The sequence below is a fragment of the Acanthisitta chloris genome, unplaced genomic scaffold (assembly GCF_000695815.1).
Source record: "Acanthisitta chloris isolate BGI_N310 unplaced genomic scaffold, ASM69581v1 scaffold510, whole genome shotgun sequence".
NCBI lineage: Eukaryota > Metazoa > Chordata > Aves > Passeriformes > Acanthisittidae > Acanthisitta > Acanthisitta chloris.
In genome coordinates, this window is record NW_008649711.1 from 16,141 (window position 1) to 32,773 (window position 16,633).

At 38.3% G+C, this 16,633-nt stretch overlaps 1 protein-coding gene across 1 annotated transcript in view; it reads left to right on the forward strand.

Moving 5' to 3' along the window:
- Window positions 1-16,325, forward strand: part of THBS2 (thrombospondin 2) — a 31,516-nt gene extending 15,191 nt beyond the window's left edge. The window contains exons 12-21 of the mRNA XM_009071772.1: window positions 605-823; window positions 3,909-4,016; window positions 4,979-5,138; window positions 6,562-6,680; window positions 7,303-7,537; window positions 11,073-11,300; window positions 11,754-12,025; window positions 12,913-13,010; window positions 15,221-15,360; window positions 16,069-16,325. Coding sequence (XP_009070020.1) covers window positions 605-823; window positions 3,909-4,016; window positions 4,979-5,138; window positions 6,562-6,680; window positions 7,303-7,537; window positions 11,073-11,300; window positions 11,754-12,025; window positions 12,913-13,010; window positions 15,221-15,360; window positions 16,069-16,076 — 1,587 coding nt within the window. The 3' untranslated portion in view covers window positions 16,077-16,325. The remainder of the gene's footprint in view (window positions 1-604; window positions 824-3,908; window positions 4,017-4,978; window positions 5,139-6,561; window positions 6,681-7,302; window positions 7,538-11,072; window positions 11,301-11,753; window positions 12,026-12,912; window positions 13,011-15,220; window positions 15,361-16,068) is intronic.
- The last annotated feature ends 308 nt before the right edge of the window (window positions 16,326-16,633 follow it).

Below are 16,633 nucleotides of genomic sequence, written 5' to 3' on the forward strand. Positions count from 1 at the left end.
ACAGTTTGATAGGCAAGACCAAAACGTTAAAACAGGTGGCATGGCATGCCTTCTCTTTGTTGCTGTTGCATCAATCTGTGGTTGGCTCAATGTGTGAAGTCTCTATGTGAAACATCTGTGTAAGATTCTCAGATACTGTCAATGCAAATAAGCACAGTGATAAGAAAAAGCTAACAAAAAACTTACTTGAGGGGAAAACAACAATTCATTAGGGTCTCTTTGATTTAAGAAAATAAGATAGTCCTTGCATACTGTCAGGCAGAACACTAAAGGAAAGAGGTGAGTACAGTCTGCTTTCTGTTGCAGTCAATTTCTGGGGATTAATGACATCTGGAAGAAGGCAGATAGAGTTCTGAAAATGTTAATCAATTTAATTGCTTTTTGAATAATGTCCAATTTTTCCTGTGTTTTTTTTAATTATTTTTGTTGTACACATTTGCTGGAGTTGTGAACTGACAGAGCAGTATGATTGACTAACCACAATTAAAACAAAGTTCCTGTCTTCAGGCCCTTAAATAACCAGCCTGATTTTGACAAAGTTAAGGAACACGCAGCTGGCTGTGAATATCATCAGATTTCAGTGAGTACGCTCTGTCTATTATAGGTCTGTGAACCTGAGAATCCATGCAAGGACAAGACACACAGCTGCCATAAGTCTGCAGAGTGCATCTATCTGGGCCATTTCAGTGATCCAATGTACAAATGTGAATGCAGGACAGGTTATGCTGGTGATGGACGCATCTGTGGCGAGGATTCGGATTTGGATGGCTGGCCTAATAATAATTTGGTCTGTGCTGCTAATGCAACATACCATTGCGTGAAGGTAAGGAAAAAAGGTTAATAAAAATGCCATGCAATAACAAAACTCTATCTTTTTCCTAAGTAGCTGGGAGTAATCCTATAAATCATGAAACTCGTGGTTGCTTTCATTAAGCTTTGTTTGTTGCAGCATGCTCATTTTCTATGAGATGCTGTGAAATGTATATTCACTTAACATTGGATCCAGAAAGGGACTGTCAAAATTAAATCTGGAGTTCTCTGCCCTGGATTTCTTCATATTCGGAATACATGAAAGATTGGGAAGCTTGTGAATAGTTAGCCCACTGAGCAGGAGCAGCCTAGAGCATGGGTGTGGAGTGCACAGCTAGTGAGAACTAAACAGGAATCTCTGGGTCCAGGTGAGTGTGAAATTGTACCTGCAAGGCTTGTAACAAGACACTGACAGGCACATAAGAGCTACAGTTCTAAATCCATTCTTGACCTACTGCTTCCTTTAAAGTGTTAAGAAGACCAAACTGTGAAAAGTGGATTCAGAGCCTGAGATAATTTTTGGCAATAGGAGCCTAAGAGAGGAATGAATATGAGTAATTAGACAGAGTAGTTTTCCTTACTGTAGAAGCTCAGAGGTAGACTGGGAGATTGAGCCTCTGTCACCCTTCAGAGGTCTGAGGTCCCAGCTCTCACCTTCACAAGGGAAACGACCTGCTTGCCACCACTGGGTCTAGACCTGGCAGGGGACTGTTGTTTGCTCTTGCTGCTGCAACTGTGCTGTTGTAGTGAAAAGTGAAACATTACTACACCAAGGAGAAAATAAGCATCAGGGAGCCTAAAAAATGGTGACATGTAGGTTTAGCAGTGAGTGCTCACCGTGGTATGTTCCCTGTGATCTGCTTCTGTGCTCCTCTGAGGCACACAATAAGTACTCATTGGCTTCATGGCTTGAGGTTCCTTCCAGTGGGAGTTGCTCAGAAATGGTGAGCCTGCTTGGATGTCTCATCCTGATCTAGTTACACTACTGTGTGAAACTAGGCTGAAAGTTGTTCCAGGTTCACCAGTTTAACAATGGCCCAAATAGCTGAGGGGTGAAGGCACCCCCTGACAAGTAATTCCTTGGATCCCAGCTCTGAGTGGTGTCCTCACTGATGGTGGAATGACAGGGATGACATAGAGGGGCAGCAAGTTGAGCAACTCAGCTGGAGGAGTTTTATCTGGGCAGAAGGCATATGCAAATATTCAGTTTTAAATACCTACCTATGGGACTACTGACAACACTGGATTCCCTGCATATGTTCACTAGGGCAGGTGCTCAAGTATTTTGCTGAATCAGTTGTGGCTACAAGGGCAATCTTTCCTCTTCTGAGGTTTTTAGAGGTGCTTTTTCCCCAGACCTGAAACATTTTAGTTTCTCTTCTATGTTAGTGATCTACCTCTAAGCCTTCATGAAGTTCTAGCACAATAACTTCCGCTTAAAAAATGCGTAAATGAATGCAAAAATGACTGAATTGTAGACCACTACAGTGGGTAAAACACATACAGATCAAGAGACTAGGAAAGTTTGAAATCAGTCTGAGAGAACAGGAAATCAATCATGTGTAATCCACTTGAAACTGTGAATCTGGACTCTGTCAGCAGGTGTTTTAGACATTGACAGAGATTTGAGCCTCAAATGTTGGTCTTCCTCACCATAGCTGATGTCTGTTCATTGTAGATTCAGCTAATTCAGCTATAGCAGTTTGTAAATAATTTTTTTTCTATTCCTGTCATAGAATCTGCAACATGTTGACTCATGATGTAGCACAAATTATAAGTTTTTGTTAAAACCAATATGCTGAACCCATTCCAAAAAAAACCCGACACATTTCCAAGGGTTAATTCGTATTTTCTTTAATATATTTGTTGCATAGACATGAGTACTTCATTTAAGGGGACTCCTCCACTCCACAAAAAATCCCTTGAAAATACCACGTTTTCAGGTCCTTATATTCATCATAAAGTATCCTAATTGAGTAATCTGATTTTTAAAAAGCTTCTTTCCTTGAGCCGATAATGGTTAAAATTAACTTACTGTCTTGACAAATTTCTTCCATTGTTTCAAAATTTTTTGTATCACTGGTGACCACTGTTGAGCTGGACAGTCAAGGCTATTCACAGGTATTTGGTAAAAAATTTTGGGGTTTAATATTTATCACAAATTTTCCAGTTCTTTATCTTAAATTATCTGTACTATGAGAACCACTAAGATTGAAAACAGAACTAACTATAATAATAATGATTTTTTGAAGTACATGTAACAAAGAAGGTATTTCTGTCTAATATGGGCAGTTTCCATTTTGGACTGAGATAGATATGGAATGTGAGTAAAATTGAGAATAACCAAGTGTGTTTTCATAGACAAATTTTTCATAGCCAGTGGTAGAATTGCAATCCATTTTAGCCAATTTTAGAAAGAAATACATGTTGAAAGTTTGCCAAGCTATTTTAATTATTTTTTTTCAGTGTAACCTAAGACTTGCTCATTTAACATAATCATTCTTTTCAAAGCTGTGATACAAAATAGAGATACATTTGTGGGTTTTTTTTCAAAGCCATGTGAGTTCAAAGGTACTGCTTCACAGAACAGTATAAAGATACTTTTTTCAAATCCCTTTCTTATGGTGTTCCCCTTCGTTGCTGTGTACTGCTTCATTCCAGTAACTTTCTAAATGAACAGCTCTTTCTGAAGGCGTTCTCCTGGCTTGTATCTATATTCTTCTGGTAACCCAAACCTGGTCATTTTTTATGTAATCTTCAAACATACTTCATGAATTGGCTATAAAAAGTTGATGTAAGAGTGCATGTCTGTGCATGTAGTGTGTTTGTTCTCTGCTAGTTTCATCTAAAGTTTACTAGAAACATCACTTTAATAGGAGCTGGGAAATAGAATGATTTACAGATGCATTTCATTTACTTTACAATATCAAAGCAGTAAATGAATTATTTTTGGCAGCAAACAAACAGGCATTTTAAAAAGTATTTCTGACTGATTGCTCTTGTTTTATAGTCTCTGGTGTACCATATCTACTCTTCTCCCCAAGCAAGTTATTCTGACATAATGTAAACATAATGTATTGATTATTTCTTTTGGCCAGGATAACTGCCCCCTTCTGCCTAACTCTGGCCAAGAAGACTTTGATAAAGATGGCAAAGGAGATGCCTGTGATGAGGATGATGACAATGACGGTGTTGAAGATGATAAAGTAAGATGCATGTCTGTCTGCAGTACCTTTGACCTAAACATCTGGTTTTAATGAAGACCATTACAATAGGTGTGAAATTCATTGTTCAGAGCTTTAGCTGGGTTATTCTGCACTGCCTTCCCTGAATGACATCTAGTGCACAGTAAAACTGTGTTGGATCAAAGGAGGGTACACTGTGCAGAGCAAAACGTCTTGGGGAATCTGGGGCTGAATTATGTTTTCTGTAAAAGTTTTGAGTTATGTGCATGAAAAGTAGTTTAATGGAAAATGCGGTCTTGAATGAAAAGAAGTGGTCTTAGATTATTTATGTTGTAATGAGAGAATGAGGGATCTATTGTATTTGAAAATATGGTAAATAGTATATATGAGGTATGTTAGAAACAAGTTATGATGAATAGAAATAACAGCTATAAACACAGCATCAAGGGGAAATGGCTGGAGGAAAATACCTAGCCTGGTTCATACTTTCCTTCAGGTCTGCCCAGAAGACTGCAATTCATTTACCTGCAGAGCCTAAAGAAGTTAACCTGTTAGTCTAAAACGGTTGTCCTTGTGCATTCAGCAAAAAGACAGAGGCATTTCCAGAGTGGACTTCACCTTGATTTTTCTGAATATATTCAGGATGAGTGAATTTGTTTTAGAATTTTACTGTTCCTCTTTGTTCCCTTCAGAGGGAGCCTAGATGCTCTAGGGCTACAGATAGTTAAAGATGGATTAGATCTGTGTTCACAGGGTCTCTTTTGGAATATTAAAAAACCCCCTAAGAATAATTTGATAAAATAATATGATTTAGTATGTGTTTTGGTTTTTTTAAATTGTTGCCAGAAGTTGTTTTCTGAGCAGTATAAAATTTTGCCTTGACTTTGACCTTTGTCCAAGTTGAACAGGAAGAGTTACCACTTCATAGTATGCTCTCATGAGTTGTAATTTATATTGTGAAATCTTCTATTTATTCTTACTAGGATAATTGCCCTCTTCTGTTCAACCCTCGTCAGTTTGATTATGACAAGGATGAAGTTGGTGACCGATGTGATAATTGCCCCTATGTGCACAACCCTGCTCAGATTGACACCGACAATAATGGGGAGGGTGACTCGTGTGCTGTGGATATTGACGGAGATGGTATGCTTTCAGTTTTGAAAATTAAGTGCTGTTCCACAAGCACACTTTGCTTTATATCTAGTGATGGACTGCCCACTTTCATAGTTGAAATAAAATTGAGTCTAGCAGCTCAGAAAAGCAGAAGGAGGAGAAAAGTGAGGTTCATCTGTCATGTGTAGTATAGTTGCCTATATAGTCCCTAAATGACTACAATGGGTATTATTGAAGAAGAAATTGCAGCAAGTCTTTTATCACTGTAATGTTTAAAAAAATAAATCTTTCCTTCATCTGTGTTCCAAGGTAATCAGAGTCTAATGTAACACTTCTGTTGACTTTTCCTTTTCCTTTTAGGGCGGGAAAAGAACATCAGAACATTCATGCAGTTAAGCCAATATCTGTAGGAAAGTAATCTGCTTTCCTATGAATGTATGCAAAGCCCACAGTAATCCAAATACACATTTTTTGTCTCTTAAAATATTGTTAAAGGTGTTTATTTCATCTACCAGTACATGCCTATGTGACCCCAATTTGAACATAATTAAGAATGGGGAAAGGCACTTAAATATCTTTCAAAAATCAGCCTTTCGAATGTATGAGAATCCAGAAGTACTAGAAGTTGAAGAAACATAATTTTGGATTTCCTTCAGTAATGTTTTAAACTTTTGGATGCTTCTCTGACTTCAACTTCTGAACATTTTGAAGCAGTCTCATCCTTCTTCTGATCATCAGGTTCTTAATAGTACTCTTGGTAGTCCTGCATTTGAAAAAAAAATCAGTGTTATTGTCCAGGGGCCATATAATGTAGTAAAGGGTCCTTATATCTTTTCCAGACAGATATGCCAACATGTGTTTATTTCTTTTCATCTTGTTATAATTTTGAAGGAGATTGTTGATTGTAGAATAAAGTTTCCTGAGGAGGAACAGTTTCTTTTGAAAGTCTGGCGTGCTATACAATAAATGATGCACATGCTGTGGTAAAATGAAATTATTTAATTCTGAGGCAGCTGAACATTAATACAGTTGTTTATATACAAAACTTCAGAAATTCTTACCTGCTATAGCTGTGCCTTCTATGCCATTTCTTAGAGTGAGGGAAGAAAATCCAAAACAAATGATTTAAAAAGAAAAATACCCCACCTCTTTATTTGTTACTCTATGAAAAATGGGCTAAATTCTCAAGTCATAATCAGCTGTTACTCTAGGAAAATTCCTTAGAAAAATACATATATAAGACTTTATTATAGCAAGAAAAATGGAATTGATACCGTAATTTTTCTTTCTAATATTATTTCATATTGTAGCAATGATGTAACAATCAGAAAGCCTATGAACCCCTTAAGAGCCATGCTTCTTTCCTGGTGACTCCTACAGTCCGTGGCTGTTTGTGTTGGATGCTACATGTTTCTGATTTCTCCAATCTTTTGTTGTTTGTTTTTCCTCACAGACATTTTTAATGAACGAGATAATTGTCCTTACGTCTATAACACAGACCAGAGTGATACAGATGGTGATGGAGTTGGTGATCAGTGTGATAATTGTCCATTGATGCACAATCCAGATCAGGTAAATGACAAAAATAGTTTCCCTAATGGGAACATCAGAACAGGGGCAGAGAAAAGAGCAGAGGAATTGCTATCAGTCCCTGTTTACTGGACAGGCGAAGAGTTGGTTCTATATTGCTTACTTTCACATCTCAGGTTGTCAGATCGCTTTGTATCAGATGAAAGGAAAGGAAGTAGAGTGATTATGCCTTTATTCAGTCTGCAAGGCTTTGGTCAACTGTTTTCTCCCCCCTCTGCAAGTGAGTACAACTTCAGGGCTGCATTTGTCATGCCTAAGCTTGTTGGTCCATGTGCAGATAACTAACATCACATACATGGAAGCAATCAGAAAATGTGCTGTCCAGACTGACACTCCCCTGTGATCTCTAGAATGACAGCAATGAAGATTGTGACCAAAGCTCTGCCCTGGAAATGTCTTGGAGACCAGACCTTACTCATTGATAGGAAAATAAGTAGCCATACTAGTTTGAAGTTATGTTTGCGGTTTAAGCATGGTTGTCATCATGGTATCACTTGTCTCCAGAGAGGTCCTTGAAGAGAAGTATTGAGCAGTTAAGTACCAGGCTGTACTTTTGTGTTTAGTAAAAATAATAGAATTGCTCTTTGCAATTTTTTTGGGGTAGACTGATGCAGATAATGACCTTGTTGGTGATCAGTGTGACAACAATGAGGACATAGATGAAGATGGCCACCAGAACAACCAGGATAACTGCCCCTACATTCCAAATGCTAACCAGGCTGACCATGATCAAGATGGTAAAGGAGATGCCTGTGATCCTGATGATGACAATGATGGTGTCCCAGATGACAGGGACAACTGTCGCCTCAGATACAACCCTGAGCAGGAGGATTCAGATGGTAAGAACAAGGTTATATGAATTTCATTTAGTTCTTATATTCCCAGTTGACTCTGATTCTGTGAGGGATCTGCTGCTCCTGCTGGATACATGCAAATCAACGAGGCCTGATGGGATTCATCCTAGACCACTTAAGGAGTTGGCTGATGTCATTGTGAGGCCTCTCAATGATTTTTCAACAGGCAAGGCATTACCAACTGGTTGAGGAAAGTGATTGTCCTGCTCTGCTCTGTGCTGGTGCAGTCTCACCTCGAGTACTGTGTGTAGTTTTAGGCACCGCAATATGACAAGGATATAAATCTATTAGAGAGCATCCAGGGGCGTGCTAGAAAGACTGTGAAGGGTCTTGAGGGGAAGGCATATGAGGATCAGCTGAGGTCACTTGGTCTGCTCAGCCTGGAGTAGAGGAGGCTGAGGGGAGACCTCATCGCTGTATACAGCTTCCTCATGAAAGGAAGTGAAGGGGTAGGCACTGTCCTCTTCTTTCGGGCAACCAGTGACAGGATCCGAGGGAATGGTCTGACGTTGTGTCAGGGGAGGTTTAGGCCGGATATTAGAAAATGGTTCTTCACCCAGAAGGTGGTCAGGGATTAGAACAGCTCCCCAGAGAAGTTGTCACAGCACCAAGCCTGACAGAGTGCTCTCAGGAACATGTGATTATCAGAGACGTCCTGTGCAGGGCCAGGAGTTGGACTAGATGATCCTCAAGGGTCTCTTCCAACTGTGATTATTCTGTGGTTCTGACATTCTTAGCATCCAATTTCAATCTTGGACTATTAATATCTGATGAAGAGAAATGCTTCAGTTCAAACAGCTGCTTTTGACATTTGAAACACCATGGGCTTCAGTGAAACGGAACTGGCCAGTTTGCTCCAGGATTAGAGCATTAGGAAATGTCTTTGAATTGAGCTCAAATATGCACATACTTTAACAAATGTAAAAAGAAAAAAGCAGGTTTTTTAAAATATTCTTATTTTCACTTTTAATTGAAATATTAAAAATCTTGGAAAATATTTCGAAGAGTTTGAATTCAGATGTCTTAAAAAATGAAAAATGAGCTGCTTTGCTTTCAAAGCAGGTTATAGTCTGAAAATTAAAATGGAAAATAATATGATTTACTGTTCTGTTTTATTTTAAAAGCAGACTATTTCTCCAGGATTTTTAAGTCCAAAATTCTTGTTAATTTTTAACTACTTTTGTAGAAACATTTCAAATTTTCTTCACAGGTAGCTTTAAATATGTTGTGATGATGTACATCTCACAGTTTAAAAAGTGGATATGCAACTGTTCTGCTTTCCAATTCTGTGGTAAAAGTTTGCTGATCACTCTCAAACAGTCCTTCTCCATGCTTGGCATTACTTAAATAATGAAATACTGACAGTTTCACAATCATTAATTTGGTTTAGAAAACAGTAATGATCCTTTGAAAACCACCAAATATGTTTACAAGTAATGGCCCTTGCAATAAATACACGTGAGCAATTTCTGTTCCAAGTTATACAACTTGCTGGAGTTATGCTGTGAAATTGAAAGCAGAATTTAGTATCTACACAATATAGTTTTATGTCCATTTAGAAAGATAAAATGCTGAGCCCTGACTGATTTTCCTGGTAAGGCAACTGCTGGTAGTAGGAATTTTACGGTTGGTAATCAGTAGTAGTTCTTAAATTACTTAACCTTTCAATCCGATTATATATTTGGAATATCTTTCTGCTTGTCAATCTCTGGAATATCTCCTTAATTTCATAAATAATCCAGAATAAGGGTGACCTCAAATTGAGATAATTTGTTATAATTGTCTGTCTCCTGGATCTTGTGAGAGAGACTAGGCTTATGTATGCAGTAATGATTCACAAAAAGCAGATATTTAAACAGTTTAACCACTTTGTCACTGTCATTAGAGACAGGTCCAACAGAAATCTTGGAAAAGAGATAAAGTAAAAAATTGCTCCCACGCTCTTGAAGATGTGAGCTGTAGCATATAAAGATGAGGCCCTGGAGAGAGCTGTTGGATGTGACTGGGTAAACAAGCACTTTCTAACTTTCCTTGACAGGGAATCAATGTTGTCAGCAGCAGCTCAGTACCAAATGAGCGTCAGCTGGACTTCCAGGGAATAATAAGATTCTTCTGTGAATTACCTCTTTTATTTGGCAAAGGAAATAAAATAGGAAATTCATTCCCTCTTCTCCAATAAGTACTAAGACAAACAGGTGGAGGAGCACACAGCTGGTCAGGATTTGGAGTTCTCCATGGCAGATATCCAGGGTGGAAAATGGGACCATTTTACCACGTCTCTGAACTGCAGAAAGTCTTAGAGATATTAGATGCTTCAGCTTTATTGAACTACTCTTTTCTTTTTGGCAGTTGCCTAAAACTCATTCTGCTCTCTCTCTGAAAGCTTCATACTTGGGTAATGCTCTGTTGGTTAGTCATGGTGATGTAGCTTTCAATTTTTTTGTAGGCCAATATTGAATGAACTGGATCATTGCTATTTCCCATTGTGTTAATTCCTATGTTCTTAGAACAGTGACAAACACTGGAGGAAAAAAAAAAGGAAAAAAGTAGATGCTCAGCTACATGTGGATAGAAACAAAGTAGCTGACAGTTCTAGTTTTACACTAGTACCCAGTGTAATATCCAGTGTTTTCTGTTGTAAAAGTCTGAGCCATTTGCGAATTTGTTTCTATACTTGTCTAGCCAGGTTTTTCTGTCTTATTTCCAAATCTTTGTACTATTGAATGCCATGAAATAACAGTGGCAATGGCAGTGAGGTATTTTTTCTAGATACTTCCTTTTACCACCTGCTATTTGAAGCAAGTCACATCTCCTGCTTTCCATCAACATTATGGGTAAATTAAGATAGGAAACAATTTTTAGGATTTTTTAAATATGGAGTGTAGTGAAAGTGTTGAGCAGAAGCACAACTGTAGCTGAGCTGTATTCAATTCATATATTCAATTTAATTCCAATATTCAATTGCAATTCATATAACAAAATTTAATGTTTTCATTCCTCCAAGGCCAGTGCTGTAGGATACAGTGCTATGTTCCTTTCTTGTACATTTTTCTGAAGTGTTACATTTTTTATAAATCAAATTGTTCAGCCTACAAGTGAAGGAGAGACTAAGCATCTATTCATGTTTTACTGCAACACTCTCCCACTGTCTTTTGACATAGAGGTGGCACTTCTGCGATTTGAAGCATCTGAATCTGCATGGATTGTTGCAGAAAGAATCTTGAGGCCGTGATAAGAGTCTGAAAAAAGTTTAAAATATTCAACAATATATAAAGATTTAGTAATGCATGTGAAGATTAAGATTTTGATGCTATTGTTTGAATTCATTTGCACAGTACATATAAAAGTGTGGTTTTGTATCCACATCAGGGACAAACCAAACTGAAAATGAATGAAGCGTTACTGAATTACATCGACATTGCAAACTTCCAACTTTTCCCACCCTTATTCTGAAGTGGTGTATGGGTTGGGGCTGGATAAATTGCTAACAATTGCATTTGCTTACTCACATTGCTTATAGGTGATGGCAGAGGTGATATTTGCAAGGATGACTTTGACAATGACAACGTCCCAGATATTTATGATGTATGCCCTGAAAACAATGCCATCAGTGAAACTGATTTCAGAAAGTTCCAGATGGTCCCCCTGGACCCCAAGGGAACAGCTCAGATTGATCCCAACTGGGTTATTCGCCACCAAGGAAAGGAACTCGTGCAGACTGCCAACTCTGATCCTGGAATAGCTGTAGGTGAGTATCAAATGTTAGCCATAACCTTTGGAAAAGTAACAGTGATCCTGTGATAAGGAAAGGGAAAAAAAGGTAGATAAATGCACCTTTTTGGTGCTGCAAACTTTGGACTAACCACGGGGACAGTGTGTATGCTCAAAGTAAAAACCGCTCTATGCTGTTTGTGTTTGTTGTCCATTCATCTCATTGCTGACTGTAACATACATAAAATACATGGTTGAAAAAATATGTATCAGTATAATGCCTGCTGTTTTCAATGCCCCTTGTAAACAACTTATTTCTCTCCAGAACCTCCATGTAATAGGTAGGCAACCTCCTCTTCTACAGATAAGGAAACTGGGAAAGACCATTTATGACTCCTGCCAAAATTCAGGATGGAGCTGGGACTCTTGGGTGTGGACGACTGGACCCAGCATTGTAACTCAATGATTTGTCTCGTTTGTCCTCTCCTAGGCTATGATGAGTTCAGCTCTGTTGACTTCAGTGGGACATTCTATGTTAACACAGACCGCGATGATGACTATGCTGGCTTTGTGTTTGGCTACCAGTCCAGCAGTCGGTTTTATGTTCTGATGTGGAAGCAGGTCACTCAGACCTACTGGGAGGACAAACCCACCAGGGCTTATGGTTATTCTGGTGTATCACTCAAAGTAGTGAATTCAACAACTGGTACTGGTGAACATTTGAGAAATGCTCTCTGGCACACTGGAAACACCCCTGGACAGGTGAGAGATTTAAAACTTCAGGCCCAACAGTGCATGACTAATATTTTAAAAATAAGGAAGATGTCTCAGAATGAATGTCCTTTCACACCACAATTTTTGCAGATGTTTATCAGCTTGTCTTCAATTCCCATATTACTAGTGTCAATAATAACATTTAAGTTGTTGTTCAAAGAAAATTACATACATAAAAGGGAAGATGAGGTGTGGTCAAAAGGAAAAGGAGTGAGAGATCTCCGTTATCCACAAATTCTTTGTGATCTCTGTATTGGCACTTGCTTCTTTGGTGTTCCAGCTTGTTTCAATTATACATGGTTGAGAGTACAGTAACCAGTGACAGACAAAGAGAAAAGAAATTAAAGAGGAAAAACTACTGCTGTTCCAAATAGGGTCCAGTCATAGAAGGAACTTGGGCCTTTTGGAAATTAAGTCAGTGGGGCTTCCCATATGGATAGGAACTGATAGGACCGTGACTGAGTGTGAGAATTTTCAAGGAGCAGGCCACATGCAGTAACATCTGTGCAAGCTGCAGTCCCTCCTCACTGGAGGCACTTTTACAGATAGGAAAAGTAGCATTGACTCTGTCAGCATGGGTGTGTAAGTGCAAACCTGAAGGACTTAAGGAAGTCAGATTCAACGCTGTAATGGTCTTCAGTGACTCTGGCTATGAAACTGCAGATGAGTAATTGATCAACAGTTTAAGACAGAAATATTCATTACTCTCACCCTATAAAAGAAGTCTTCTGATCATACCACCAAATGTTAAACTCTATTTTCAGTTTTCATGCTCTGCAGAAAATAAGCTTTGTATTCATGTACAGTTACTATAGTGGACATACAGTTACTGTAGCACGGTCTGTTTCTAATAAGGCATTTATATCCTATCATAGGTGCGTACTTTGTGGCACGATCCCAAGAACATTGGCTGGAAAGATTACACTGCTTACAGGTGGCATTTGATTCATAGGCCTAAAACAGGATTAATAAAGTAAGATATATTTCTGCACCTTTATATTTTGTAGTAGCAAACCTTTTATCTCTGATGATACAAAAGCTATGTTACCAGTTTCTTTGTTAGTCGTGATGATTACAATACTTGTGTGACAGTTTGTTTCAATATTTGGGGGAAATTTTCTTATCTCCAGAATAAGGTTTTTTCCTTTTCAGATGTATTTAATTTATTCTGGATGGTTCAATATTTACATCAGCTAAATACTCTTAAATTACAGGGGAAAAAAAAAATCTTTCTCAATAGCTTTTTTGCAAAGAGACCAAAGATTCCTGAGCAAAACTCAAAGCAAGATGAGAACATGAGATTCCTCCCCAGCCTCTGGAATTTCAGTGAATGAAATTAATTAGAAACATCAGCATTGCCACAGGGAAGTAGGCCAACGGCCTGTCTACTTCAGCATCCTGTCTCCCATAGTGGCTTATACAAGATACTGCAGAAGTAGCTATGAGCACATCTGTAATGCACACATCAAGGAGCTATGGCATATAACTTTCCTTAGAGCCCAGCTGTTCATCTGATGTTCCAAAGATTGAGCATTAACTCTGCATGTCAATTTTATCTTCTGCTAACTACTGGAACCATAAAGGACATTTTTCATGGGGCAGAATCAGACCTTACCTCTAAAGGTCTTGTTCGTGCTTATGAGCGGGAGATTTTGATTTGTCTGTGAAAGAAAAGGGTAGACAAATTTGGGTAGACTATGTTATCTGTTTCTTGGAAAGGGGAGAGTTTCTTTATGCATCAGAGTATTGCAGTGTAAATCATTGACTGATACAGCTCCAAAGGAAACTTGATTTTTTTCATTCATGTTGCTGTTACCTGTAACATTTTTTGCAGAATCTATGTAGTGTCAGACAAAGTGTTTCAACTGGTATCTCATTAGATTACAAGAGCATGACAAATTCTGTGGTCCATGGCATTAAATTCCTTCAGTCAGGGTGTTTTTATAGCAAATAAATGAATTATTTTGTTAATGTAGTCCTGAAACAATTTTATTTTTACAGAAATACCAATTTCATATGAACATGATTAGAGCTATGTAATTTATTATTTTTTTTTGTGGGATAAATAATGTATTAAACACTTCCCATATGCTTTGGGTTCTTGATATTTTGGGAATTATATTAGAGTTACACAAGCAGGAAAACCTGTTACTCTTTTTGCTGTTGTTACCACCATCAATTAAACACTGTTTTCAGGGAGCAGTTTCATAAATGTCTTTGCACACCTTTCCAAAAATAAAACACTCCAAGGTAGAGCACGTTCTGGGCACACATTTCTGCCTAAGCAGAAATCTGTCCCTAACCTCTGAGTTACAGGACGTTGCTCAAGTGTTTTCATCCCCATGTGAAGTCATCCTGCTGTGTATAACTCATGTATTGTGAGTTGAAGCAGGATCATAATCCCTCCCTTCAGAGACTGCTCTGCTTAACAGACTATAGAATCATTTCTCATTTAGCCCAAGAAACTGAGAGCCTAAGAACCTTGGTTATCTCAAGGTCTCCCATGAGAAGTGTAGAATCCAGATTCAAGGAAATGCAGTCTTTTGGCTCCAGGGTGGATGCCTGAAATGCTACAAAAAAAAAAAAAAAAAAGTCAAGTTCTGCTTCTTTTCCAGTTCATTATTAGTCTAGCTGTTTGTGTCCAAATTTTTCCTTTCATTAAGCTCTTAAAATGTCTGAAATTGAGATTCAGCATGTCTCAAATTAATGTTTTGTTAGACTCTGAAGGGATGATTCTTCCAATTTCAGATGTTGACCCTTGCACCTAAAGATAAATAAGTCAGCTGTTCACACAGCTGTAAAGACAGCTTTGCTCAGTGATGTGACAAGGTCGTGCGCTAACCTCAGAGTTCACATGGTCAGGGGCTTATCAATGAATGCTAGTACATCACATAGTTCATTCCAGGAGACATGACTGTTCTAAATAAAGAACTGGGAAATCTTTCACAGATGGTGTGCATAAAATTACTTATGGAGCAGCCCCATTACTTCTGATTAATGTGTTATGGCTCCCAGCCAGGTGGGCGTGAGATAGAGATGAGAAGTGATCCCTACAATGAAGTTGGGTTTTCTGGTGCCTTGTTAAAATTGATTCTGTTCCAGTTCTTAAGAACTGTTAGCAGCTCTTACACTGTACACTGCATTATCCTCCTTGTCTAATTTAAATTACATTCTACTTTACAGAGTTTTAGTGTATGAAGGGAAACAAGTCATGGTGGATTCTGGACCGATTTATGATACAACCTTTGCTGGAGGACGATTAGGTCTTTTTGTCTTCTCTCAAGAGATGGTCTATTTCTCTGACCTCAAATATGAATGCAGAGGTTAGTTACAGAAGATGTCTGGAAAATGCTGAAGCCTTTGATCACTTGTGGAACAAACACAAAATGTGGAAATGAAAAGTATCCTCTAGTTACTGAAGGCAATCTGTAATATAATAACATGGCGTAAACCTTGTTTTGTTGAGATGCCATGAATACCCTTTGCCCCTACAGTAATCTCAATTTGAATAATAAAACCCAGATGTTTAATACTACCCACCTGGAAAAAATGATGTGGAAATCTCTGAGAGAAATACACCCTTAGAATTCTCTCTGTATATCCACTGTCCTTTGTAGGCTATTTCAATTTGTCCTGCAGGCAGAGAGCTACTTCTGAATCATCCCTCTTTCAACAGGCATGAAGGAGAGAACAGATATCTTTAATGAGCATGTCTGTCTATAGTGCCCTGTCTGAAGTGTTTTCAATTACAGAAAATGCTTGTCCAGGTTTTCTTATATATGATTTTGTATATTCAGTTAGATACATAGCTGCACATACATGTGTGTGTCTCATTCTCTCTATATAAAGACATATGTATTCTTATATAAATGTCCTCCCATTTGTAGGAAAATTCAGAACAGAAAGCATTGTGCTGCATCCCTGCAGTATATCATAGTGGAGCTCTGTTCTTGGTGTGATTAACTTCCTAACAAACCCCCCCCACCACCACCACAATTAATATCTATTTTTTTTTCTCCCATTTCTTTCAGATGCTTGAGCAATGGTTGCTGCATTACCAGCAAAGTACTGTAGATGCTATGCAACCTAGACACCTCAGTACATCCTGGTACTCCCAGTTTCTATTTTTTTGTACCTCCTATCCTCCGCCCTTATGCTCTACTCACCAGGTACTTTCCTGCTGCCAGGAGTGCTTCAGCCATCCCTCCACCCAAGTGCCTTCTCATAGCCAGGACTAATGAAACCTAAACGTGAACGTCCGACCCACCACTGAAGCAAAAGCAGATTGATACATTAGAACACTTTTGTAGAGTGAAAACTTAGCAAAACTTGTTTGTTTGTTTATTTGTCTTTTTAAAAGAATGACGTTTACATATAAAAATGTAATTACTTAATGTATTTATATATATATGTGGAGAAAAAGAAGGGGGGGTGATGATTATCAGTCTTTGTGTTTAAGTGAGGAAAATTGTGTTTGAAATTTTTGGCTGTATGGTTGACACTTCCTTGCTCTGATCAGGACTGGACATTAGTAGCACAAAGCCTCTCGGTCTAATTTTAGCAAAGTTATGGAGGGCCACACCTACAGTGAAAATG